Raw genomic sequence first — 26,449 nt, 5'->3', positions numbered from 1 at the left:
TGGCGCTACACATCAAAGCAGTAACAACTCAGCACTTAGCTAACTGTGGAAATCTCCCCAGTACTCAGAGGCTGTGGCAGGAGGAACAGGATCCTAAGTCCCTTAGGGACACTTCCTTAGGGGAGGGGCTGGGGTGTGGCTCACTGGTGGCGTACTCGACATGACACACCTTCCAGTTGGGAGTGAGGATGAGTCTAGTTAACTGTTAGCTCCGGGAGCTTATAACAAGTTCCTTAAGCAGAGATGTTTTGGTTCAGAAGGTATGGGGACAGACGAGGAGCTGGCACTTGAGTGAGGCTGTGACAAGAGCTCTCCAGCTGAAAAGAGGAGCACAGGTGCCCAAGACCCACCCCCCAAAAAGATAGCATGAGAGAAGGCATGGGGACATGAGAGAGGGCACGGGGACATGAGAGAGGGTACGGGATATGAGAGAGGGCACGGGGACATGAGAGAGGGCACGGGGACATGAGAGAAGGCATGGGGACATGAGAGAGGGCACGGGGACATGAGAGAGGGTACGGGATATGAGAGAGGGCACAGGAACATGAGAGAAGGCAAGGGGACATGAGAGAGGGCACGGGGACATGAGAGAGGGCACAGGAACATGAGAGAAGGCAAGGGGACATGAGGGCACAGGGACATGAGAGACTGCATGGGAACATGAGAGAGGGCATGGGGACATGAGAGAGGGCATGGGGACATGAGAGAGGGCACAGGGATATGAGAGAGGGCACAGTATGTGCTGGTGTGTTTGGTCGCGGCAGGGGGGGGGGGATACTCAGGCATCTGCTCTCCTGGGGGAGACCGGAATGCTTCTTTTTGTTCAGTTCTGGAATTCTGTACCTTCCTTCCTGCATGTCCCATCCTTAGCCAGGCGGCTCTCTGCTTTCAGTCACTCAGCTTACACTGCAGCGAGACCTCTGAGACACTAGTCCACTGTCATTTTCCTTGAGGGTTTCTGGAGACAGAAACTCCAATGGCAATAAACCCAAGTGCCATGGCTCACAGTTCAATGCCAGAGATGTTTAACTTGAGACAGTGTCTTCCTTCCCAGTTCACCCTCTGCTTCTCCTCCCCATCTCTACTCATGCAGACAGCAGATGCTGCACGTGGATCTCCTCCCCTAGATACTGTGCTGAGCCCATGACAGTAGTCACTCACCCTGCATTCTCCTCCTTCCGAGGCCTCTGCAAGGAAAGGCTCCAGTGCCTGTCCACTGCTCTCTACCTTATTTGTTTTTTGTTTAGTTTTGTTTGTTTGTATTTTTCAAAACAGGATTTCCTGGAACTTGCTCTGTAGACCACCACCTTCTCTGCACAGAGGAGGCAGAGGACAGAATACACAGAATACCAACACGCTCCTAGTACAGAGCAGGATTCCTGGTCGAGGCTTGTGTGCTGGGGTGATTTGCTAAGCACACGGAGAGGGAGTTTAGCCAGCGCCTTGTGCTCACTCAGTGTGAATTGGGAACACTAGACTAATGACTCAGATGGGTATTGGGAGTGCAGATACCATACTCCAGTGAGGGGAGACATGGAGGAGTGAGCCCTGGTGAGAGGACAAACAGAGCAGAAGGCCCCTCGGTCTGAGGACAGTGATGTCTTCTAAAAACATGCCTGGAGCACTGAGGAAATAGCAGGTGTCAGCAGGGGAGACACATTCAGAGGAGGATCCCTTCAGACCATGATGGTTGGAAGGATCTATCCAGCGGAGGCCAAGAGCGTTCTTGAAGTGATGAGACATCAAAGCAGACACGCCACAGATCCTCTCACAGCACTGTATCCTGAACGTGATAAATGACGAAATGAATGCATTCCTGGCAAGGGCAGTTGGGATGGCCAGATTTATGCAACCTCAGATATACTAAGGAAGTCACATGAAGAAAGACCAGAACGGATGGGCCAAAGTCTGCTGTAGCAATACTGACTGAAATGAATTGTGTTTGGGAAATGGAGAAATGATGCCTCAATGGTTAAGAGCATTGGCTGTGCTTCCAGAGGACCCAGGATCAATCTCTAGCGCTCACATGATAGCACGTAACTGTTTAGAACCCAGTCCTAGAGGATCCGATGCCCTCTTCTGGCTTCTGTGGGTACCACATACACATGGTACACAGGCATACATACAGGCCACACACACTCACACAGAGAAAACAATTTTTTTAAAAAAAGAAAGCAAGAAGAAATTGTGTGTGGATTAAAAGAGTCACTGGGGCCAAGAGAAAGGTTAAAGAAACCAGGCCATGAACTCTCCAGGAAGTAGAAGCAACAAATTTGAGGGAGCAGGAGAAAGAAGAGAGTAGGTGGTGGGGAGAACAGGATTAAGGGGTACTGCACACAGTGAGCACAAGCCCTACGAGTCAGCTGTGAGGACACCAGCAGGTCTCCACTTTCGTGACTAGGCTCCAGGCAAAAACCCTCAACACTGCCGCTCCTGTCCTGGGGCTGCACCCTATCGTCCAGGGCCCTGGGGACTTACCAGATGCAGGATTTGCAATGACGGGGCTCTCTTCATTTTGGAGGTACTGGTCTGCGGAGCTAGTGCTGAGGGCTGCAGCTGTTCCACGCTGTAGCTCCGGGATGTGCCCAGTCTGGCTCGGGGGGCGTGACCCAGGGCTGAGAAGAGTTTTTTGAGCCCCAGGGTGGAGGAGATACTACTCCTCCTTTTCTTACTCCCATCAGAATGGGTGGCGGAGGGTGGTGCATGCCCTACACTGGCCTCAGGTGATGCTCTGAAACACAAGGGGGGCAGAATGAGGCTGGAGATGGTTTGATAGGCCGGCAAGAGCTGGCTGCATCCTGCTTCCTAGGGTCCCATAGGCCCCAGATGGACCAGTGCCAATGTCCTCAGGGAGGAACTATCAGACTGCAGCAAGGGGAGCCATGCAGACCGCCAGGTGCTGAGTGAAAGCAGCTTCTGGGGAGAACAGTCCAGGATAGCCCCACCACATCACACAGTCATGAGTCCAGGATAGCCCCACCACAGCACACAGTCATGAGTCCAGGATAGCCCCACCACAGCACACAGTCATGAGTCCAGGATAGCCCCGCCACAGCACACAGTCATGATCCCAGGATAGCCCCACCACAGCACACAGTCATGAGCCCAGGATAGCTCCATCACAGCACACAGTCATGAGTCCAGGATAGCCCCGCCACAGCACACAGTCATGAGTCCAGGATAGCCCCACCACAGCACACAGTCATGAGCCCAGGAGAGCCCCACCACAGCACACAGCTATGGGATCATCATCCATCCACTCCTTCAGGATGTCTCAGCTAAGGGTGTACAGAAGCTTATCAACAGCAGAGCAACACATGAAGGAGAAAAACCATTCACAGTGGTGTGTGAAGCAGAATGTGACCAGGTGCTTGTTTTCAGTAGTTTCCAGGGAAGGTCTCTTTGGGAAGCAGATAACCTTTACACCAAGGGCCAGTGACAGGCCGGAGTCAGGCCATTAACCCTAGAAGTGAGAGCCGCAGGCTCACCGAGCGGCTGGGGCTGCTGCCAGAGCAGAACCAAGTCTGACGTGTCCAATGGCAGCAGCCAGGTAATGAGAAAGGCAGGAAGAGGTGTGGTAGGAGGTCAGGCAGGCAGGCCCAGCACGCTGCCAAGCGCTGTCAACCTCGGGAAGGGAAGGGGAAGAGAGACTGCTGTGGGGCTTTAAGTAGGACAATGATTCCATTTAATTGGGTTTTTTAAAAATATTCCCTCGTGCAGCTAAGAAGTGAGGCAGCTCAGAGCAGATGGCAGAGAGAGGGGCTGGGGGCTGGAGAGGGTTGCCAGAGGGTGGAGGTGGGGGAAGCAGGAGGAAACGCAGACAGCGTGGGTTTGAGCACTGTGTGGATAGCAGCGTGGCTGCTGGGAAGGGGGCGGCTGGGAAAGCAACGGTTCGGTTTCTGTTGAGGGGATAGCTAGATACCCGGGAGAGGTGTCCAGGAGAAACTGAAGACAGACCTTGCATCCTGGCAAACGCCCAGGCCTGGCTGGGTCATAGGGCGGCTGTGTGTTGCCGTGTGGTCACAGATACAGTTGGGAGCAGGGAAGTACCAGGTTCACCAGGGCTTTGCACTCGACCTAAGGAGGTCCCAAGGCAAGACCTCACACGTCTAACCCCAGCTGAAGCAAAGATGGGAAACAATTTGCATCTAGGAGCTCCCTGAGGCCTGTGGCTCTCAGCTGTAGCATTAGAAGCTGGGGTTCAAGGGTGGGCAGATAACTCGGTGGCTCTTCGAGGTGCATCAGATTAAAAGACCGGGAAAAGGTAGGGGCTGGGAGTAGAAACAGTGCTCAGCATGCAAGCCTGAGGACCCGAGTTAGATCCCAGCTCCAGTTTAAAAGCCAGGCAGGCACATGGCAGAGCATCTTACTAACCCCACCGTCTGGGGAGGCAGAGACAAGTGAATCCCTGGGGCTCAAAAACCAGGCGCAGAGCAACTAAGTAAGACACTCAGTTTCAACATCTGGTCTGTACACATACTCACACCATGTGTCCCCAGACACACGTGCACACACTCACACGAACACATATGTACAACACACACAAAGAGCACAAAGAGAGAGGGGGGGAGATGGGGGGTTGGAAAGGGTGAGTTAGGGTGCCAGGACATGGTTTAGGAACCCTCCAGGATTTGGGAGGGCTGGGCTAGAGATGTTGCCGCTACAGCTTCTTTCCCCATCCAGCATGCCCATTGTAGTCAGGCTTTGTCCTTGCCACTCACCCAGGGGGCATGTGGCCTCCAGAGCTGGATTCTGTCCTGTGTGGCTCCAGGTGGCACTCAGGCTCCTCTGGGGTGAGGGAAAGGGTGACGGCTGTAGAATTGACAGTGGCAACATCTGCTGACTGGGGAGAGTCCTGGAGTGTTCCTGTAACAGCACAGCACCCCCCTGCTACACGGATCATCCCCACAGGTCACAGTGGGGAAAGGCCCATTCCCCGTCTTAGGGACAGGAGACACTGGGGAGAGGTGGGAGCCCCAGGAGCAGAGGCAGTGGAAGCCGCAGGAGGCAGTCAGGGAAGGTGACCAGGGCCATCCTTGGGCACCCTCTAAACTGGAATGAGGACAAGGGTGGGGCCTCATGGACTACTGTAACTCAGCCACAGAGCCCCTGGTACACGGGGGGAGACTAGTATCTATTAAGTGAAAAGCCATTTGTGGTATGTCATGCCCCTTCTCTGTCAAGCGACAGAGTCAAAAACAGGGGAAACAAATCTAAAACGGTCAGAACTTTTACAACAGCATCCACCTTGGGAGCACTGCATGCACTTGGTGATGCTGAGCCCTTCATAGACTTGACCTCGCGGTCATGACACCGGCTGCTGTATTTTAGCCCTCACTTTCTGAATAAGAAACCATGAGCATGGAGAGAGGAATCCATCTCTCGGCCCCTGTCACTAACAAGAGAATCTTCATCATGCTTTCAAGGAGGTGCAGACTCAGGCTTTCCAGAAAGGTCACTAGGGCTAGGTGCAAGCCAGCCTCAGGCCCGTGTGGTCACAGTGAGCCTTAAGGTAGGGATGCTGCCTAGGTAATTTTCTTATGCGTTCCCCACAGTGCCAGGACAAGTCCAAGTCCAAGTACCAGGTGCCTGGTCAGCAGTGAATGAAAGGGCGCAAGGCACCAAAGAAAGGTGGCGGAAGTGGCAAGGTGACTACAGGAGAATCAGCGTTCTGAGCAATGGTGGATTCCGGAGCTGCTGGCTTGCTCTCCAGACTCTATAGGAGTCGAATTCCCACAAAGCCTGGCCTCCAGTAGCTGTGGACTGGAGTTTCCTTATACACCTCAGACTTCCCAGCAAGAAGAGGGCACCATCCCCTTGTCTGCGGTCCCCATCCCCCAAGCACAGAAATCTGGCTAACCTGCTCCGTGCTAATGCTGAATCCTGCACCCAGCCCACACTCTGCTACCTCCCTGCCACCTGCTGCTGACGTGTGGGACCCACAGGGATGCTGGGCATGGTGTGCGGCTATCCCATGATCAAGATGGAGAGCAAAGGAGTGGCCCAGACCTGGCCTGGGCTGGACATGAAGGACAGCAATCCTTACCATCTCTGTCACTCTCCAGGGGCAGTCCAGGCTCCTGGCAGCAGTACTCCCTGTCAGCTCTACTCTTGAGGACAGCTGCTCCTCGGGGCTCCTGCAGTCGCAGAGGGACACTGCCGTTGGTGCTGGCGGGCAGGTCCAGCAGCGGATGCTTGACACGGGGCCTGTTGGGTTGGGTCTGGGGCGAGGTGTGAACTGAGATTCTTGGAGGGGACAGAGGCAGGGGGATGTTCACATGCTCAACCTGGTGTTCCTGCCTGTGATGCCCAGTACAGGGTGACTTCCCCAGAGGCATCGGGCAGGACTTCTTTGAAGAGGGAGGGGTTGGCGCCCAGCCTTCGAGGGAGAAGGGCAAAGTTGGCTGCAGGGCTGGGCGAGGTGCAGAGGGCTCCTCGGGGCTTTCTTGGTGAGAAGGAGTGCAGGCAGTTTCCAGAGACTCCTGGCTTTCAGTCACTTGGTCTGGCTGACCTGACACTGAGGACCCAAGCTTCTCGGAAGATGACATAGCATAAGCTGTCCTGCATGTAGTCCAGGAATCCTTGGGGTGGGCCCCGTGATTTCCTAACTGTAGCCCAAGATGCCCCTGGGACCAAGACCTCTTGGGTTCTGAGGCAGGTCTGGGCTCAGCGTCTTCCTTTACAAGCAAAGGCCCCTGGGGTATGTGTCCTGTGGCTCCTTTTATCTCCCCTCCTACAACCACATTACCAACCTCGTGTAGGTGAGGCCAGGCCTGAAGGTCCCAGGGCAGCTCCACCTCAGTCCTGGGCCACCTGGGGCCTTCCTGAGGCCTAGAGTCACACTGCGACTGCCGGGGGCTGCTGCCTTGGATCTGCCCACCTGCCCCACTGGGCTGAGAGGTCCTGGCATCGTTAATGTCAGTCCGACTATCTGAATTGATGGCGCTGTTGAGGGCAGAGTCCCCCTCCTCAGGGTGCGTGGCAACAGTGTCTGTGATGTGTGTTTCCCGGATCCATTCTGCATGGAGCCCTGGGAATGGGGAGCTCAAGTCATGGGAATTACAGGGTCCCAGCAGCAATGCCTGCTCACAAGTTGCCTGGAGACCCTGGAGGAGCCTCAGGTCAGGCGCTGCTCTCCCCTCGGCAGGGCAACACTCCTCAAGATAGCTGCCACAGGCTGGGCACGTCCTCTCACTGTTCCATGTCGATGGTGGTGCGGGGAAATCGCTGTGGTCCAGGGAGCCCACAGGCCTGTGGAATGCGCCGTTCCCCATGTTATGGTTAATGTAGTTGGTTAAGTCAGGCTTGGAGCGCAGAGGTCCTTGGCCCACAGCTGGTAGCACTGTGCTTAACACCTGACGCTGGCGCTGCTGGCGCCGTTCCAGGTACCGGAACTCAGCGTCGTGGGCAGACTCATCTTCAAATCGGACGTGAGATGGCGGCATTCCCTGCCTGGGCCACAGCCCATTGCCAGACTCCACACTGGAGGAGTCACTCAGGTTCCCATTCTGGAGGCTCTCTCTGGAGGCAGAGGTGCTCCTAACATCCAGGGCTGGACTGCTTTGGCCATTGCTAGTGAGGAGACAGGAGAGAGGTCACATGCAAGAGGGTGGCGAGGAAGGGAAGAGCTGATCTGGATGTGCTCTGCCCCAGGCCTCACCTACAAGGTTACCCCCAGTCAGGCTCCTGGGAAGTCATACAGCAAACCCAAGCCCATCCTGCAGGATATACACATCCCAAATCTATAGATGGAAGTTTCTGTCCCACCCAGTCTATAGCTGTTCAGTAACAAAGAAACACAGAGGCTTATATTAATTATGAACTGTTTGGCCTATTAGCTCAGGCTTATTACTAACTAGCTCTTACAACTTAAATTAACCTATAATTCTTATCTGTATTTAGCCACGTGATTTGGTACCTTTTCTCAGTAAGGCATTCTCATCTTTTTTTTTAAATTATTTATTTTTATTGAGCTTTACATTTTTTCTCTGCTCCCTTCCCTGCCTCTCCCCTCCCCTTCAACCCTCTCCTAAGGTCCCCAAGGCATTCTCATCTTGCTTCCTTCACATGTGGTTTGAGACTGTGTCTCTGACTTTCCTCTTTCCAGAATTCTCTTAGTCTGGTCACCCCGCCTATACTTCCTGCCTGACTACTGGCCAATCAGCGTTTTATTAAACCAATATAAGTAACAAATCTTTACAGTGTACAAGAGCTTTATCCCACAGCACACGTCCATCCTAGTACACACTGCTCAACAAAACTGATACAACTTCCTTTACTTTTAACTTGCTTTCTGTTGCTGGGCTCAGTATGTGTTAACAAGAAAAGTTAGGGATGGTACAGAGGAAGATGGCAGAGCTTATATGTGCACTCCGTGTGTGTGAACATGTGTGTGTTCAGGGTGACGAAGTGGTCTGACTTGGCAGTGATGAGTTGCAGAAACATGTACAGTCAGTTCTGTGTGAGTTGGTTCCACATCTAGGGGTCCAATCTCGTCATAAAAATATTTGAAAACAAAACCCCTTATCTGTACTGAACATGGAGGAACCTCATTCTCCTCGTCACCCCTAAACATGACGATATGGCAACACTGTAAAGCACTTCCATTGCCCTAAAGGGGTGGTCCAATGTGTACAGGAAAATGCCTGTCCTTTCGAGGGTTTGGGCATCAAAGGGGGAGATTAGAACCAGCCCCCTGTGCACACGGAAGAGCAGTTTTAAGTGCTATAAAGCCTTCATGGGAAGAAGTCTCCATGGGTATTCTGTGAGGCTAGAAGTCTGGGACTTGGCGCACTCTTGACCCGACAGTCCTCAGGCCTTGCTGGGATGGACTGCAGATCAGCAGCCCCTGGTGCCTCTCTTAGATAGCCCCAGAGCCTCTGATCCCCATCCCACTTCACACACCCACATCTGTCTTCAGAAGTGCACCCTGGAGATCTTCATATCTTTTACTAGCTTTGGCTCTGGCAAACACTGGCTGGAGGCCAGATCCTGCTCAGATCTCCACAAGCTTCATCTCAGGACCGCAGTAGCCATTTTACAGAGTTATGTAAATGGACCCGGGTCCAAGGCCCATACTTCTTCCTTTTTCCTCTGGAGCCTTTGTCTTTGGGACTGACCAAATTTCTCCCACTCTCATTACTTTATCTCACAGAGCAGTCAGCCTGCTTCCTTCGCACCTCCTGACTTGGTTCCTCACGGAGCACAGCTGGTATCATGTCACATTACCCAGCAAAGGGCACAGTGATAGCCTTTGGGGTAAGCATACAGGGCTGCCACCTCTTCCCTCCCCAGCTCTGACTCCCACCCATTGAACCCTGTAACTTCAAAGGCCACAAAATCACACACATAAGTACTGCTGGGGTATTTAAATATGCGCCCTTCTCGATGCCACTCCCATCTGTCTCTCTGAGCTCGCAACTCCTTTGTTTAATACGCTCCAGTTGGCCTCACAAAGCCTCATCCTGAAATTCTTTTCTATAGAGTAAGTCAAGAACTTGGCTGTACCAGAGCAGAGATCTCTGAGGAGTCCTCAGATTGCAGAGGATACTATTTCCCATGGCTGGAAACATGGTGCTTAATCTTATGTCAGTGTGGTAGGACCCAGGACCTAAATACTCGGTCAAACATTATTCTGGATGTTAACAGCACAAAGCCTTTCTTTTTCTTAAGACAAAATTAACATTTAAACTGAGAGATTTTGAACAAAATAGATTACATTCCATCATGTGGTGGGCTTCATCCGATCAGTTAAAGGCCTGAGGGAAACCAAGGCTTATCTATCCTCCAGGTTCAGGATTTATCAAATTTCTACCAGTTTGTGAGCCAACTCCTTAAGGTAACCCTCTCCATACACAGCGGATCCTATTGGCTGTGCTTCTCTAGAGAGCTCGGAGAGAATAAGTACCCTTCGGCGGCGATGTGTCCCTGCCCTGAACACTGACCACATTTACTTTCGCAGAGGGTTAGGTGGGAAGGAGTCAGCGAGCAACAGCAAACAAGTACCACCTCACCAGGCACAGAGTGGGACAGGCGGGCAGTCAGGTCTATGCTGCACAGCATGGCTCACTGGAGACTCGGTGTCTGGCTTAGAACCCATTCCACTTGCTGGGCTCCAGAACCAGCACCCTGCTCTGCTGGGCGGAAGTGGGCTCTAAGTCTTGGCAAGGAAGAAATGAACCTGTCTCCAGGACAGTAGTGGTAGACTGAACCATCTTAGAATTCACTCTGAAGACAGAAATACTATTTTTATTTTAAAAGAAAAACAAAAGCAAATAAACAAAAGAAACCAGGCAGCAGTGGCACATGCCTTTAATCCCAGCACTCGGGAGGCAGAGGCAGGGGGACCTCTGTGAGTTAGAGGCCAGCCTGGTCTACAAAGTGAGTTCCAGGATAGCCAGGGCTACACAGAGAAACCCTGTCTCGAAAACAAACAAAGAAAAAAGCAAAGCAAAGTAAAACTGGGTGTGGTGATACATATCCCCAATTCTAGCACTCAGGAGGCTGAGGCAGAGGAGGATTCTGAGTTCAAGGGAATCTAGACTACAGAGCGAGATCCCATCTCAAAAACGATATGGTGGATATGGCGGTGTATACCTTTAATTCCAGCACTTCCGGGGGTGGGGGGTGCGGGGGGCAGAGACATATATGTCTGTGAATTCAAGACCATCCTAGTCCACAAGTGAGTTCTAGGCCAACTAGGACCACACAGTGAGACCTTGTCTCAAAAACAAAATAAAACAAAATCCCACAAACCCAAATTCATTGTCATAAGTAGAATAAAATAAGGAGAGCTAACCACGTAGGAGTCGGCAATGCAATTATTTAGACAAGGCCCCAGGCAGCCGCACAGACAATAGCACAGGAAAGCAGGGGGAGGCCTGCAGCCATGCACAAGAGGCAGCTAAGCCAAAAGCAAACCCCAGAGCTGCTGGCATCCCACCCAAGGACAGGATTCCAGTCAAGCTCAGAGCCTCTGCTGTTGCCCTGAAGTGGCATGGCCTTTGAGGAGGCCAGTCCCTGTCCACTGCCTCACTTTCTACGACAATGCTATCCTAGGCACACAACTGATGTGATGTTTGCGAGCTCTGCAGCCTCACCACATAGGACAATCCTTCCCAGGGTGTAGCCTGCTGACACGTCCTATGTTCCTGCGATCAAGTGACATGTACTGTGTTTTGTGATGAAGAATATTGATACCAACCCGAGTCTGCCTATTCCCCAAGTGGCAACAGCTTTTCCCCTTCCGGGAGCTGCTCCATTTCTATGTGGACCGGCTTCCAGACAACACATGTCTCTCCCTCCCTCTCCTGGGAAAGGCCTGCAGATCCAGGCTCACCTGGCTGCCTCTAGGTAGACCTAGGCTAAAGAGGGCCTTCTACAGATTGCTCTGCTGCCCCCATTCCTCCCTTACCTTTTGCCAGGCTGTTTTTTGAAAGGAGTGATAAGTCGGGCTGGGGCAGGACCTCCTGCTTCTAGCTGAGGTCTGGGGCCTGTGTGGCATCACTGTGTTAACTCTGCCTGCCCTCCAGGGTGATCTGATGGAGCGTAACCTTTCCGAGCAGCTGCATCGAGCCATCTGGTGTGGATTTTTCAGCTCTACCCTCTGAGGATTCACCAGCGCTGCCAAGTCATAGTAATTCTTCTCTGGACACGGCAGCTGCTGAAGTAGGTCACCTTGCATTTTTATAGCCAACGAAGAGGAAATCCACTTCACAATAGCTACTGGATGTTAGGACGAGGGGCAATAAACTAGAGAAGGAGGCGCCCAAGAGGACAAAGCACACTGAAGTTGGTGTCGCTGGCTTGTCTATGTGAGCCTTACACACATTCCTGTAGAACAGGGCAGGAGTGCTGTGGCTGTCAAAGGCATCTCTCTGCACGTGTGGAAAACAACCAGGACACCTCAAAGAAGCCATGTCATTCCAGTGAGTCCTCTGTAGTGGACGGGGAACAAGGCATTCATGTGGAAACGAAAGAGCAACCCGATGGGCAGATTTTACTAGCATAGGGGGTCCTCTTGTGCCCTCCTCCTACGGGTCACAATGACATTGAACGAAGAGGCTTCTGTTTGCCGTGGAGTCATGGCAGGGCTCTGTGAATGTCCCGAGCCTTTAGTGAGCAGGCCCAGCAGCCCCATCACAGAGCACAGAGTTCAGATTTCCTAAGCATTCTCATTACCCTAGTACCACACTGATAAAGAAGACAAGCAAAGCCAGTGTACCCACCATACCTGTGAAGTCACAGGCCTTGTCGTTTACACGGTGGGGCTGCTGGGCCTGCCAGGATCTGGCGCGGCCTGACGCAGCAGATGAGCACGGCTAGGGCTGCGTCTGTGTGCTGGAGAAGTCCATGTGCAAGGAGTGCTTTAAGATACGCCATGCAAAGAACAAGCCCAATGCCGGGGACGGGCGTGTGGTTTGGGCAGTCACGTAATGACACGCTAGTCCAAGAGTGCCCGATCCTCCTCTTTTCCGTCCCCTCACCCTGGATGTGCTCTCTCGCAGCTCCAGCATGACGAAGTCACCACGGAACCCACACCTCTGTTTCTGGCCTCACGGCCAATGGTCCTGCATCCAGCTGTTCAACGGGCATCTCAGTGCTGCCCTAGGAGTCCTCCCCTCTAAAGCCTGACCTGAACCCAGGCATCACCCTCTGGCTAGGGGCCCATGAGCATGGTAGTATAACCCTAACTCTAATCAACCCCAGCCCTGCTTAACCCACCTGTCTACCCATCTCTGCGGCCCCACTCCAGGACAAGGACTTATGCTCTGATGTTCAGCAGGCTTGGAGTTCCCCCATGGCCGGCCTCTAAGCTGCTGTCTGGCCTTCATGCGGCACTTGACAGACTTCTCTCTTCCAAGCTGACTGCACTCTGAGCACAGTTGCCATCCCTTAGAATGGTGCCCCTTCCTCCCTGCCCAGGGAAGATCCACAGCTCCCATAACCCCCATCTTGGAAGCCACATCCTTCTGAGAGCCTCACCTGTCCCTTCCAGGTGGAGCAAATGCTGCCAGCTCTGCACACATGCTTTCCCCCTCTTCCACTAGAACCCCCAGAACTCTCCCTGGAGACTGTGATCTCTATGCCCCCAGAGAGCTCAGGTCACATAGTTCATTTATCTTTGTAGCTCATCTTATGGGTAATGGTGTGTTGACTGACTAAATGATCATGGCAAGTGCCTGACACAGAAAACATATGCACACACACGCACAGAGAGAAAGAGAGGGAGGGAGGGCGAGGGAGGGAGGGAGAGAGGGAGAGGGGAGAGAAGAGAACAAAGGCATTTGGCTATATTGGAACTACTTGTGCTAGTGACCCTTCCCTCCCACAAGCCCTCCCAGGCCAGCCTGGCTTAGGCTCCACTCACCGGCTGCCCTGAGCAATGGTGGGCACAATGTCATGACTGGCTCGGAGTGGTTGGGTCCTGGCCTTCATGCGAGCATGCTGAGTCAGATGCTTGGTTCCCTCATCCCTGGCACTCAGAACAGGCTCCAGCTTGGGAATGCAGATCCTGCAGGGTAGCACAGGCCGGGATGGACAGCACGGGGATTAAAAGAAAATAACACGGCTTAGGAGGCTTGAACGGAATCAAGCACAGCTCTGCCAGGAAAAGCCTTGTATACACAGCCTTCCCCTTCTAACTCAAACACAGGGCTCCCTCCCCGCACCCCATCCCACCCCCTGAGGCCTGGGGAACACCCTGAGCTCAGACTGGAGCTGGGGAGCCAACCTGACCTTGGATATCTGCTGGGAAGGGCTGGAAAAGGGGCAGGGGAGTCTGGCTGTCCTATTGTTCCTCCGGGGCATAAGCAGGAGCTTTTGGAAAGAGGAAAAGGAAGGTCCCTAGGTTATGAATCTGGGCCTGTGCCCAGACAGATGGTCTTTCCATGCATGGTCTCCCTGTCTCCTTCTGTCTCTCAGAGTCCACACACACACCCACGGGAGCCCACACAGAACTGTCCCCAGCTCCTACCAAAGACAGGGCCAAGGCACTGCCTGTCAGTTTCCAGCCTTGGGCAGACATCGTTTTCTAAGTCCTGGTGTTTTCCTCTCAGTCTCAATCCAGACCTGCTAGGAGTCAGCTCAGGGCTCAGACTCAGGGCAGGAGAAACTAGACTGGCTCGGATTTCCTGATAGGGTCAAGTGGCAGTGAACCCCGCCCACCAGATGTGCTGCCTCCCTGGTCAGTCCAGAGCTGTCTTCCAGACAGTGACACACCACCTGCTCTGGGTTATGGAAGTAAGAACAACCCATATTCCCTGTGACAAGATGGTTTTCTCTGCATAGTTCGCTTTTCACAGCCGGGCTGGACGAGGGCAGGTGTTCCTGAACTTGACAGATTAGGCGGATGGACTGGAAGGGAATACTGACACACCGCTCAAGGTCGAACATCAATTGAAAACTGAGCAGAGTGATGCAGAGGACAGCCAGCCCCAGTCTCTAGCTTCATTTCACATCCTGTCCCCTTCCTCTGAGGGCGCCAGGGAGAGCAGGGATGTCTGCGGCTGAGGTCAGACAGGCTTTGATGTGACTCCAGCATCCACGCTGTCACACATGCCTGGCTCTGCTCACAGGGAGGGTCCCCAGAAAGAGAACTCAGCCAAAGGTTCAGCAGGGCTTAGCTCTCACACCTGGGGTACCCCTAACTCCCTCCATATGCTGCACCCTGACCTCGGGACGTATGGGGGACTCTCATGACAGGAGTGGACAAAGGCCTTCAGGACAAGGGCTCCTTGGGACACCCTTGAACTGGCTCTGAGCAGATGACGGGTTTTGTTTTCTTCTCGTCATGTGTTCTGAACACCGCTTTGGGCCAGAGGGGGAAGGCTGCAAGCATAAAGGACCATCTGTGCCACGAGCTCTGGCAGGGCGAGGCCAGGCTCGGAAGGAGGGCTTCAGCAGAGTGATGCAAAAACAACAGAAAAAACTCTTCTCCAGGCTGCTGCCCCCGCGAGGCCTCCATTGGCAGGAGAGGCTCCCCTGACACGGCTTCCAGAGCTCCCCAAACTGCAGCTGAGAGCAGCTGTGCTCCCGGGGGCTCCGGTTCCAACAGCAGAGATAATGAGGATACCAGGCAGAGGTTCTCCTGCAGCCGCGGGCCTCTGGCTGCCAGCCTGCATGCTCGCAGCCTTCCGGTGACAGCTGTGCTTCTGCGACTGTCGGCGGGCATTTGTCTCAGGCCTGGTGGGCAGGCAGGAGAGCCCCTCGGCAGCTGGCCGGATGCTGCTGCAATCAGCCTTGCCCCCGGGTCTCTAAGCCATTTCCAGCTTTGCTGTTTCCTTTTTGGAACAGCTGTCCACCCCCCCACCCCACTTCATCTACTGCCCTGCCTCAGTCTGGCAGACAAAGGTTTCTCCACTGATTAGAAAGGCAGGCTTTCTGGCCGCCTGGAGGCATCTATGCAGCAACCCAGCAAGTGGGGAGGAGAGCGGCAGCCACCTTCACAGACCGCAGCCAAGGACAGCAAAGCAAGGACGCCTTTGTGCACCCAGGAGAAGGGGGCTCTGCCAGCTGGGGAAGAGTGGGAGGCCTCTCTCTCCTGGGGGGAGGAGCAAGCAGGTACCATCTCCTCACCACAAGTGGCCCTCTATTCCCCAAAGCTGGGGTTCAAACTTCCAACTGAGGAAGACTATTCTCATTTGATCCTGGACCAGAGGGATGCACGGAGCCCCAGAGCCAATCCTTCCTGTCATGAATTAAAACCCACAATCCCAGCACTTTCAATTCCTTTGGAAATTTCCTGGCCAAGTCAGGCAGTGTGCAGCCAGGCACAGACAATACTGCCCACAAACAAACAGTATTTATCACCATCTTGAAGCTGAGTTTCTGCGGCCCATTTCCTCTGTGGGCAGGGCACAGGAATAAGGTGCCGAGTGCTTTTCCTCCAGGGTCTCAGTTTCCCATCAGTGAGCATGAGCTTTTATAAAAGAGTGAGGCTCACACCACTACCCTGAGTCTGGGTCTGAGGTCCCCACTCAGGGGGCATTTGGACCGCAGGACTGGCTCTTGTGGAGTGGTCACCCAAAGAACTACTTACTGGGGGAAGCTCGAGGCCACCGATGTGTCCGAGCCCTTGCCTCCACCCCTCTGCTAGCTGCATCCTGACAACAAAGGGAGCCTGTGACTCTGGCCCTCTGCTCCAGGCCGGGTTCTTAGAGCGGGGACAAGTTAAGCAGTGACTTTAGCACCCCAAGAGCTGGGCAGATCAGGAGAGCCGTAGCTCTCACAGTCAGAAAAGTCAAGGGGACAGAGACATTTCTCTGTAGCCAGCATAAGCCAGGATTACACTGATAAACTCCAGCAAGTCTGGGGTTAACCCCTTCACCTCAGGAAGGGGAATCAGGACTAGAACCCAGGATGCAAACAGTGACCGGAGAGCCCGGAGCACACAGAGAACACCTAAGGCCTTTGCTTAGTTACGTTCCAGCTGTGTAGATCAGAGCCTTGCTGGCCAAGAACAGAGGTCTTTACTGTTGCTTCTGGGGGAACAAGGAGTGGGTCTGAACTGGCTGGAGAGCTCAGGCTTGTCAGGGTGTACCCTTCTTCAGCCTGCAGGACAGCCACAGGATGAACCTAAGGAGGTGGTTTACAGTGTGTCAGGGTGACCTGCCCACATCCTCAGCCCTAGGCCATCTCTTCCTAGTGGTGTCAACTGCTGAGTGCATTCAGGGGCGAGTCTGTTCCCTCACCTGCTAATCTGGGAGAAATGGTCTCTTCAAACATGGTTAGCATTTACTACTGTTGCTTCTATTATTAGCACAGAGTCACTTCTACCCCTTCACTCAAGGTGTGGGGACCCTGAAGCATGAACTAAGGTCACCTGCCAGTAAGACTACCCTGCTGCTGGCAAGGAAAAGGCATGTTTAGAAGTGACAATCAGTGGGCAATATGAGAGGGCTTGCTGGGTTTGCTCTAGAGTGTCAAAAGCTTCTGATGGGCTCTGTTGGAAAGGTTACTTCCACACGGGACAGGAGGAGGCTGGCAGGGAGCAGAGGAAGGCCCACGCTCTTCTTTCCACAAAGAGGAAGAAAGGTCTCTGGCAGGTCAGAACAGGTCTGTCCCACATCTCCAGTGATGACAAACGACAAATCCCCCAATGAAGCCCAGAACAAGGCCTGACACTGGTCAGGTCAGCACTGCCTGGGTTCACGGGCACACGGGCAGCCAGAGTGGCAGATGTCTGAGACATTCCCAGAAAGGCCTTTAGCGAAGTCAGCTGAGTCCCGCCTTGAAGCTGTCCACTTCTGTGAGCTCCTCCCTGCTCAGCCACAATGAGAATTTTGTGTGGAGTTAGCGTGGCATAGGACAGTACACCTGAAGGTTCCAGCAATGGCTTTCCATGGGATCAGCACAGGGGACAGAACACTGGGCACTGGGGAACTGGTTAAGCACTAACGGCTCAGTGTATTGTTCCGCTGTGTTTTCTTTTTCCTTTGAGTCTCTTGGGACTGCAAGTGCAGAGCTTTCTTTGTGTCTGTACATCTACATGGCTGGTGCAGGATAAGGGTAAGCAAGCCACATGGGGTTCAGCCACTTTCAGTGACTTCTTGCCCTGGGCGCTCCTCAACAACCTCTAGGCTCCCTAGAATGCTGGAGCTGAGTGTCTCATCCCCTAGTCTTGCTACAGGGCTCATAACTCTCTGGCACTCTGGGCCCAGAAGATACAAAAACTAGCCAGTGACTCAAGATGGCTTCCAAACCCTCTTCCCAGGTCCCACAGGGCTCACATCCACCTGTGTTTCCAGGAGTTAAGGTCCTCCTTCTGTGCAGGAGGAGGCCATGGGGACAGGAAGGAGTCCGCTGGATGCCTCTGCCTGTGTTTCCAGGAGCTAAGGTCCTCCTTCTGTACAGGAGGAGGCCGTGGGGGCAGGAAGGAGTCCACTGGACGCCTCTGCATTCAGGTGAGCTCTCATTCCTGCTCTCCCCGGATCACCACACATTCCACCTCAGATGCTCCCGAGCGTCTCTTCAGCCTCACCCATCTGGAATGCTCCTTCGGCTTCAGCCCAGACCCTTGCAAGCCCACACAGGCTTTAGCTGTCGGAGAGCCCTCCATCAGTTCTCTCCTGCCTGCCTCTGACGGACATTTTATGAGCACCTGTTCCTGCCTCCAGGGATTCAAGGAGAAAGGCACCAGCAAAGGCACTGGTGGCAGTAGGGGCAGGCAGTGCCAGCATGCAGCGTGGTGGCAGCAGTGGGGGTTCCCCCGGAAAGCTACTCACACACACAGCTGGCCCATACATCTCCTTTCCCACAGCAGAGAACAGGCCAGGCTGGAGGGAGACACAAGGCCCTAGATCCCCGGCCCAAGGGTTGCTTACCCAAGGGCTGGCCTATAGAGACATGGAAAGGACAGCTCAAGGCAGTGCCCCATAGGCAGTCAGGGCAGAGGCCTGGGGGCCTGAGTACAAGTCCTGACTCCACGTCACCTGGCCTCCTCTAGAGGCTCTCTGCCAGTAAAGCCGGAACAATGACTAAGATGTGTGCGCAGACAAAGTGAGATGCAGAAACAGCACTTACATAGCACCTGGCACAGAGCCAGAGGGTGGAAATGGCAGTGGCTGGCCTGCTCTGTCATCTGGCCACTAGTATATTCTAGCCCCAGAGGGCTGAGCAAAAGCCTGACCCTTAATAGAGAACAACCCTGCGCACAGGGGATGGAGGTCTCCTGCAGGATCTGAGGCCCTGAGTCTTTAGGTGGCTCACCTCCATAGCTGACTCCTTCAGGCCTTGCAGCAAGCTGGCCCAGATACCCCAGCCTCGAACACTGGACTCTGCAATCAGTGTCGTTCCGTGAGCTAGCCATCTTACCTTGCAGAACAGTAACAATTAGGAGCATGTTGGGCTAACCTGGCTGTCACGGTTCTTTGATTATAACATGAATTATCCAGATTCTAAACTTGACTGAATGGGAAGCAGACCCATTTGCTTTTCAAGCCCTGAGAAGGTCTGCAATGCTTTAAGAGTGAAGCGCCACGGCACACATTGATGGGTGGCCACTGTGCCACAGCACGCACTGGTGGGTGGCCACTGTGCCACGGCACGCACTGGTGGGTGGCCACTGTGCCACGGCACGCACTGGTGGGTGGCCACTGTGCCACGGCACGCACTGGTGGGTGGCCACTGTGCCACGGCACGCACTGGTGGGTGGCCATTGAAATGGTCAGCTGCCACCTCAGAGCACTGCTCTGCCCAGGGTCCTACACTCCTAGCACAGACCCTGAGCCCAGGACCCAAATGCTCTGTGGCACTCCTGGGGCACAGAGCCAAGAGAAGCCAAGTCTCTGGGCAATGTAGTTCCGTTGTTATAGCAGCATTAAGACCATCTCACTCAGATGGGAGCCCTGCAATGTCTTGGGGCATCGCAGTGGGTTTGGCACTTTCTCTTCCTTGAATCTATGCTCCCTGGCCCTTCAGCCAGTTTCTACCTAGCAGGGACTTGACTGATGGAGGAAGGTCATTGGCTAATAAAGGAACTGCCTTGGCCCATTTTATTGGTTAGAGGATAGGTGGGAGGAGTAAACAGAACAGAATGCTGGGAGGAAGAGGAAGTGAGCTCAGTCTCGACAGCTCTCCTCTCGGGAACAGACACCTGAGAGAGACGCCATGCCCCGCTCCCGGGATGAAGCTCCGACCCAGGATGGACATAGGCTAGAATCTTTCCAGTAAGCGCACCTTGGGGTGCTACACACAGATGATTAGAAATGGGCTAAATTAATATGTGAGAATTAGCCTAGAAGAGAATGGGCCAAGCAGTGATTAAATGAATACAGTTTGTGTGTTGTTATTTCGGGCATAAGCTAGCCGTGCGGGCCACTGGGGTGCTGGGGACGCAGCCCCGCCGCCCTTATTACTACACTTGACCTTCATGCCTGTGGCTCTATATGCCAGGCACTCAAAGGAGACATTTTGTTAGTCTTTGAACAGGGTCCTAAAACAAGTTTGTCTGTTTTTCTCTGTGTGTGTGTATCTCCCCTCAGACACATACACTGATTCAGCATATCACACACACACACACACGCACACGCGCGCGCGCGCGCACACACACACACACACACACACACGGGAATCATACAATACATATACATACAAGCCATACCTGAGATCCCTTTGTCTGTCTGTCTCTTTTTGAGACAAGGTTTCACTATGTACCCCAGGCAGGCACGGGACTTGAGGCCATTGCCTCAGCCTGCCAAGGGGCGAGATGCCAGCCATGAGCCATCACACCTGACTCTCATGCGTGACCCTGCCACATAGCCCATGGGTAGAGACGGTCTGCCAGGTTAAACTAAACTAGGAGTCTAGTCCTGGGAGCTCTAAACATCCTCACAGGCACGTGTGAAAGTCCTTCCCTCTCCTGGCCCTGTCACTCCTTCACTACTTATCTCAGTGCAAGCCAGGGGCTGGCCTTCTTTCTCTGAGGACCTCACAGCTGTATGTCCTTGTGAGGGAGCTAGGGTGGCCTGGGGAGACTGGGGACTGGGTGAGTGGGAGAGTGCAGCACTGAGGGGGAGGGCTCCACAGGGATGCAGCTACAGAGAGGACACAGGGAGCAGAGGATGCTGAAGACCATAGGGGCAGGGCCAGATAAGGAGGTGATGAGAGGCTGAGGACAGCAGCCAGGAAGGCAGAAGAGACCAGACATAAATACAGAGGGACTAAAGGGCCAGACATCCCTCTTTCCACACCCTTCTCCCATCGCCAATTGAGCGCAACCCTGATTACCTGACTCTGGGCACCCTCAGCTTGCTAGAGCAGAAGCAGAGATAGGGCTATGTTTCCCAAATTTACATGTTGGAATCTCACCCCCAGTGTGATGGGATCAGGAAATGGGGACTGATCACCACCCTTGAACTGCACGCATGGCATGCCTGAGGTTTCTAAGTTACCTGCTGCGTTTTGTTACAGCAGCCGGCATGGGCTAAGGAAGGCAGAGGTCTTACCCGGGTTCTGAGGAGGACAATAGGCTACATGGGGAGCAGCCTGACCAATAAGAACACAGCTGACAGCTGTGGGCAGACATCATGGGACTCGGCAGAGACTGATGTCACATGCAGCTGTGGAAATGCGAGCCACTCCCAGTCCCAGGGCCCAGCTCAGCCTCATGGGCCAACATCCCAGCAAAGGCTAAGGCTGGGGCCAACCTCCGAGTGGGCATTTGTTCAGACCTCCACGTAGCCCCCACCACACCTCTCTTTCCACTCTTCCAGGCACAGGACAGCGCCTCAATCCACCCACCATACTCTGGACACAGCTTCCCTGAAACAGTGATGGAGGGGCAAGAAAACAATCTGTGGGCCCCAGTGAGAGGCTGGAGGGGAAACCCTTAATCCTGAGCTCAGCACATTCCTCTGATTAGGGAAAGAATAGGAGGAGTTAGAGTTTTGGGTTCCTGTACTTTCCCTAAAAATTTTCACATCCATGCCCTTCAGCTTTGCAATAACCCTGTGAACTAATCAGATAGCTATGACATCTCAACTCCTCCTGCTCAAAAGAAACAGAAGCCTGGGCAGGGGAAACAGCCTCCAGGACACAGAGTAGGTAATGGGAAGGCTCTGCAGATCTCTGCACCCAGCAGTACCGTCCACAGAGTCTCAAGGACGATGGTTGGCCGCGGCCACCATCCACTGGTGAAGGTTTGCCTTTTTATCCTCGGGCCTTTGCAAGGTTCCCTGATGTTCTAGGGCAGAGTAAAGGAGGAATGGAGGTAAGGAGGAGCCCTTACCTGCTCTGACCTGAGTCCTGCAGGGGGGTGCCCGAGTCCCAGTCCACGTCTCCCGCTGGTCTCTCTAGGGCCCAGAGCAGAAGCAGAGATCAGGACAGAGCCACCAACGGGGCTGTCAGCTGCTACTCAGTGAACTCGGGAGAAATGCTCTGCTCCCTGTGTGGGCTGTAGGCCCATGTTTCCCAAAATTCACACACTGAAGTCTAATGTCCAGGATGATGGGATTAGAAAGTGGGGAACTGGGACCCAGGTTCTGGTCTGAGAAGTGGAGGCGCAGGCGGTCACAAAGACTGAGTGAACCCAGAGTGGCTGAAGAGGACACCACACATGCCCTGCTCAAGGATGTCATTTGGAGTGTGAGCACACCCCCGCAACAGTGCTCCTGTGGCACTCTGTCCAACCTCTCCAGGGAAGTGCTCCTGCCTGCTAGCCCACCCGAGGACACAAAGCACAACGGGGTGACACAGGACAACATCAGAGGGAGAGCAAAAGGCCACTCTGCAAAGAGCTACAAGGCACAGGGAAGAGTCACATAGCCTCTGTCCCCAAGCACAAAGGATGGCCTCCCACTGATCTGGAGGGCCACAGGGTGTGAGGTAGTTAAGGCTGCCTGTGAGCTATAAAAGGACCTTATGTTCCAGCTGGACACCGATTATTTGGGTGACATTATTGTGTTCTCCCATCTTTCCAGTTTCCCTACAAGTTCCCACTTGTTCCAAACCAGGCCAGCAAAATGAGACGTACCTGATGCAGCCCTATCCCAGGATGGAGTCTGGTCTTGGCTTCCCACCGAGGAAGAACCCTGTCTGGAAACTTTCAGCATCTCCTGCAGCAGGAGGCGGTTCCTTTCCACTTGTTCAGACAGGGACAAAACGTTTGTCCCAGTGCCCAGCGCCCCCAGGCCACCAGCTCTCCGGAACATCTCTGGCACGTCTGTTCTGGGGACTAAGTCCTCCTTGGAGGTTGTTAGGGTTCTATTATCTAGATCTCCCTCTGTCACCACACCATCTCCAAGTAAGTAGGGTCTTCTCTTCTTCAGGCTGCTCAGGAGGGTGGTTTTACAGGGACCAGGCCCCTCTGGCTGGCCCACAGAAACCTGGTTGTTGGGGCTCTCTTGTAAAGAGCCAGATCCTGGTGCTGGGCCATCCCCATGATCAGCCAGCAGCCACGCTGCTTCTGGAGACCACAGGCTTTGTCCATTGCAGCTCCCGAGGCCAGGGGTAGATGGCCTGGATCCACCATTCCTGGCAGGCTTCTTCTCATTAACACTGCTGTCTAGCTGCCCATCAGTCTGATTCTGAGCATGGGGAACCACCAGGGTATCTGGTAGAGGAGAGCCCTCAAGTAGGCTCCAGACAGCTTCGGGCTTGACTTGGCAGCACTTGGATTTGGGGGGCAATGGATGCTCATAGGAAGTGGGGCAGGGATTTGCCCCCTGTTTCCTTGCTGTCATTTTCTCCTTCAAGGCCTTCACCTTGGACTCGAGCACAGAAGGGCCTTGGAGCTGCAGCTTCCATGTCCTGGGAGGCTTGGGAGCTACCAGGCTAGGCGTCCAGTCTCCCTGGAGGCAGAGCATGGGTCCTGGGAGAGGTCCGCTGTCCGGCAGCTCTGGACCATTTCTGGCCACAGCTGGAGTCACTTGCATGGTGCTGGTTGTTCTGCTCCCTGACTTGGTTGCTCTGCAGGATAAAGGAGAAGCTGAAACCCTGTACCTGGATGGCCCAGGAACCTGCTTGGTCCCCCAGAGTGCTCTGATATGGACCCCTGCTCAGATATCAGGACAGAGTAGAGGGGTGTTCACTACATAATGTGGACACACACCAGAAAGGACAAGTCAAAGAACAGTACGAACACATTACTGCTAAACTTATGAGTAATGTTCTTTCATGGGTGAGGAGGGGAACGGGGGTGTTTCCTGGAGCACGGACAACTTACCAGTGTTTACACTATTGAAGAAAATGACACTGTTTCCCTAGCAACCACTGTCAACAGTCCCTCCGAGGGTCTGGGGCCTTATGTGTGCTGTGTTCCTAGCTTTTCTAACCCCATTTTACAGGCAAGCAAAGCAAGGCTTCAAACAACAAACCCTATGACAAATGTGGAGTACTGTGAAAAGCAGTGTGATTTCCCAACCCTGGGCTAAAGGATGGCCTCGGAGAATGCTGGCTAATGGCCAACATGCTCCTCCTTCTGGGTGAAGGACCTGGGCCTCCAGTAGAAGGGGCGCCTGCCAGCCTCATGCCAACCCCAATGCAGAAGTCATTGACTAGGGTCAAGCCGTACTCAAGAAGAGACAGGGACAGTCACAAACTAAGACTTTTCAAACATTTCAACATTCTCTAAAATAATTCCGACATGTCTGTGTTAGAATGCTATTGGTATCTTCTTTTTTCACAGGTGGGGAAACTGAGGTATGGAGAAATTACACCCCATGGATGCCACGGGGGAAGTCCAGCTTGTAACCAAAAGCTTTTCACTCCAAGCCCAGGGCTCTGCCAGGACAGTTAGCATTTAACTGCAGCCCCTTATTCTTAGGTAAGATCTGAGTCCGCAGAGGTCACAAGCCTCACCAGTGTGACACAGCCCGGAGGTGGCTGGGCTGATTCCAACAGCCTTCCAAAAGGAAAGAAGCAACCGTCTTACTCACTGTCCAAGCTCCTGGGTCTTAATGGTTACTCTGTCAGGCCACTCTGAGGAATCATCCTAATGTCTAGATGTGTCCCATATAAAGTAAAGTCTGTGTATAAGAATCCGTGCATAAATGGCAGATGAGGAGCTAATTACTCCCTTCACACAATACAGATCCACCATAAGAAGTTCTTAAAGGGTTAACTTCCTCTACAGTCACTTATTATAAATCAGTTTATATGCTTTTCGGGGATATAAATCAAGTTTCACGGAAGTAAATCTGTGAAGTTTAAGGATTGTCTTTAGGACAGAAGTCATCTCCTCTACCGGATCATCTACAGCAGCAGGTCTAGATCCCTTTGGGGGTCGAAAGACCCTTCCACAGGGTCGCCTAAATCATTGGAAAACACAGATATTTACATTACGATTCACAACAGTTGCAAAACTACAGTTGTGAAGTAGCAATGAAAATAATTTTATGGTTGGGGGTCAGCACAACATGAGGAACTGTATTAAAGGGTGTTAACATTAGGAAGGTTGAGAACCAGAGATCTAGACTACACTAGGTTTATCTTTGCAGCCCTGCTACCTCTTCTCTGAGGTCCAATCCAGAGGCCAGGGTTGGGATTGTAACATGAGCCCTTTCAGTAAAACCCAAAGATCTTCAGGGCCGGTAAACTCTAGAACTGCACTCCAGAAATTCTTGTCTGCAGACCTTAAAGAACAAGACGCTCCCGGTGAAGGCCTCTGGACGGTCTTTCCGGAAGACGGTTATGGAGCCCTCCGCTCCAAGTCAGGAAAACTGGAACGAAAATGGACGTGAAGAGCGGGCCTCCTCAACCCTTCCTGCTCTAAGGCGGTGGGAGGTCGGGTCTCGGCGGCCCAGGTCCCCTCTGTGCCCCGCCACCCCGCCCGGCTCCTTTCCGTACTCACTGAGCGTGGCGCGCAGGCTTCACTGCCGCCTCCATCCCCTGCATCCCTCGGAGAGGCGAGGCCCCAGCCCGCGCTCCCCGTCCCGGGCCGCTGCAGAGTCCCGGGAAGGACTCGCCCTAAATCCGGGCAGGCGGGAGTGTGGCCCGAAGGCCTCGCCCCTAGGAGGGCGTCCGGCCCCGGGGCCTGCCAGGCGAGGCCGGGCTGGCGGGTGTGCGCTGCGCCCCAGGCCCCGCCGCGACCGCTACTCCCAGGCTTCGCCAGAAGGTGAAAGGCCCAGCGGGCGGGCGGCCTGAGGGGCCGGCCCGGGAAGAGAGGGCGAGGAAGGCGAGAGGAGGGGCGGCGGAAGGGGCTGGAGGAGCCGCGACCTCGGCCTGTCCCCACCCCCAGCCTCCCTCTCCTCCCGGGGTCGTGGCCGCTCCTACGGGGCGCACGCTGGGATCCCAGAGCAGCCGCGGCCCAGAGCAGCCGCGGCTCGGCTCCCCTCACAGACGGCGGGAGATGCGCCCCGAGTGTGGGGCGCACCGGCTGCCACCGGGCCGTGTCCCGGACGCGGAGCAAACCCTCCCTGGGCACGCGGGCGCGAAAGAGGAGAGGAACCGAGGTAATGGTGGGGCGCCGGAGGTGCCACGCTTCAACCCACCACACCAGCTCCGCTGGAGGGGAAGCTGAGGAACGCTGGCGGTAGAGAACGTTTCGGGTGGAGTAGGTGTACTCCCCCGAAGAAGCGACCCCATCGCCCTCGGGCGCCCTGCTAGGTCAAGGTCGTTGGCCGCTCTGCGGAGACGCCAGAGCAAGCAGGAGTGGACTGCTCACCCTGGCAGCCAGAAGTGGGGTCTGCCTTGCCAGCCGCATTGGGAAGGGACCGGTTCTCCGGGCGCTGAGGATTCCCGAACAGAGCTGGGTTCAGACCTCTGCTGAAGGAGCGATAGAGTGCTGACAACTGTGCCCCAGATCCATGGAGCGTTCTCCATGGAACAAGAGGGAGGTGACCACGTCTCTCTAATGTCCAAACCCATTTTTTGAGGGGGGGGGGACAGTAAGAGGAACCAGAATATATCGAAAACCTCTGAAAAGAGAACACGCTCATTCATCGTCCCTTTCGCCAGCACGTTTTACCTCAACTAGAGTATTTAATCTTTTGTGCGGGTCAGCGGCTAGAAG

At 54.0% G+C, this 26,449-nt stretch overlaps 1 protein-coding gene across 1 annotated transcript in view; it reads right to left on the bottom strand.

Annotated features, from left to right (window-relative positions):
* Positions 1-25,414, bottom strand: part of Kiaa1614 (KIAA1614 ortholog) — a 31,250-nt gene extending 5,836 nt beyond the window's left edge. The window contains exons 1-7 of the mRNA XM_041662798.1: positions 25,289-25,414; positions 22,472-23,406; positions 21,728-21,791; positions 13,370-13,513; positions 6,047-7,572; positions 4,722-4,866; positions 2,479-2,731 (exon numbers count right to left, since the gene is read on the bottom strand). Coding sequence (XP_041518732.1) covers positions 2,479-2,731; positions 4,722-4,866; positions 6,047-7,572; positions 13,370-13,513; positions 21,728-21,791; positions 22,472-23,406; positions 25,289-25,332 — 3,111 coding nt within the window. The 5' untranslated portion in view covers positions 25,333-25,414. The remainder of the gene's footprint in view (positions 1-2,478; positions 2,732-4,721; positions 4,867-6,046; positions 7,573-13,369; positions 13,514-21,727; positions 21,792-22,471; positions 23,407-25,288) is intronic.
* Between the last annotated feature and the right edge of the window lie 1,035 nt (positions 25,415-26,449).

This window comes from Microtus oregoni, unplaced genomic scaffold, assembly GCF_018167655.1.
Source record: "Microtus oregoni isolate MIOR12 unplaced genomic scaffold, Mior012 000013F_ref0000133, whole genome shotgun sequence".
In the NCBI taxonomy this organism is placed as follows: Eukaryota; Metazoa; Chordata; class Mammalia; order Rodentia; family Cricetidae; genus Microtus; species Microtus oregoni.
This window is presented reverse-complemented; position numbering and strand designations above follow the sequence as displayed.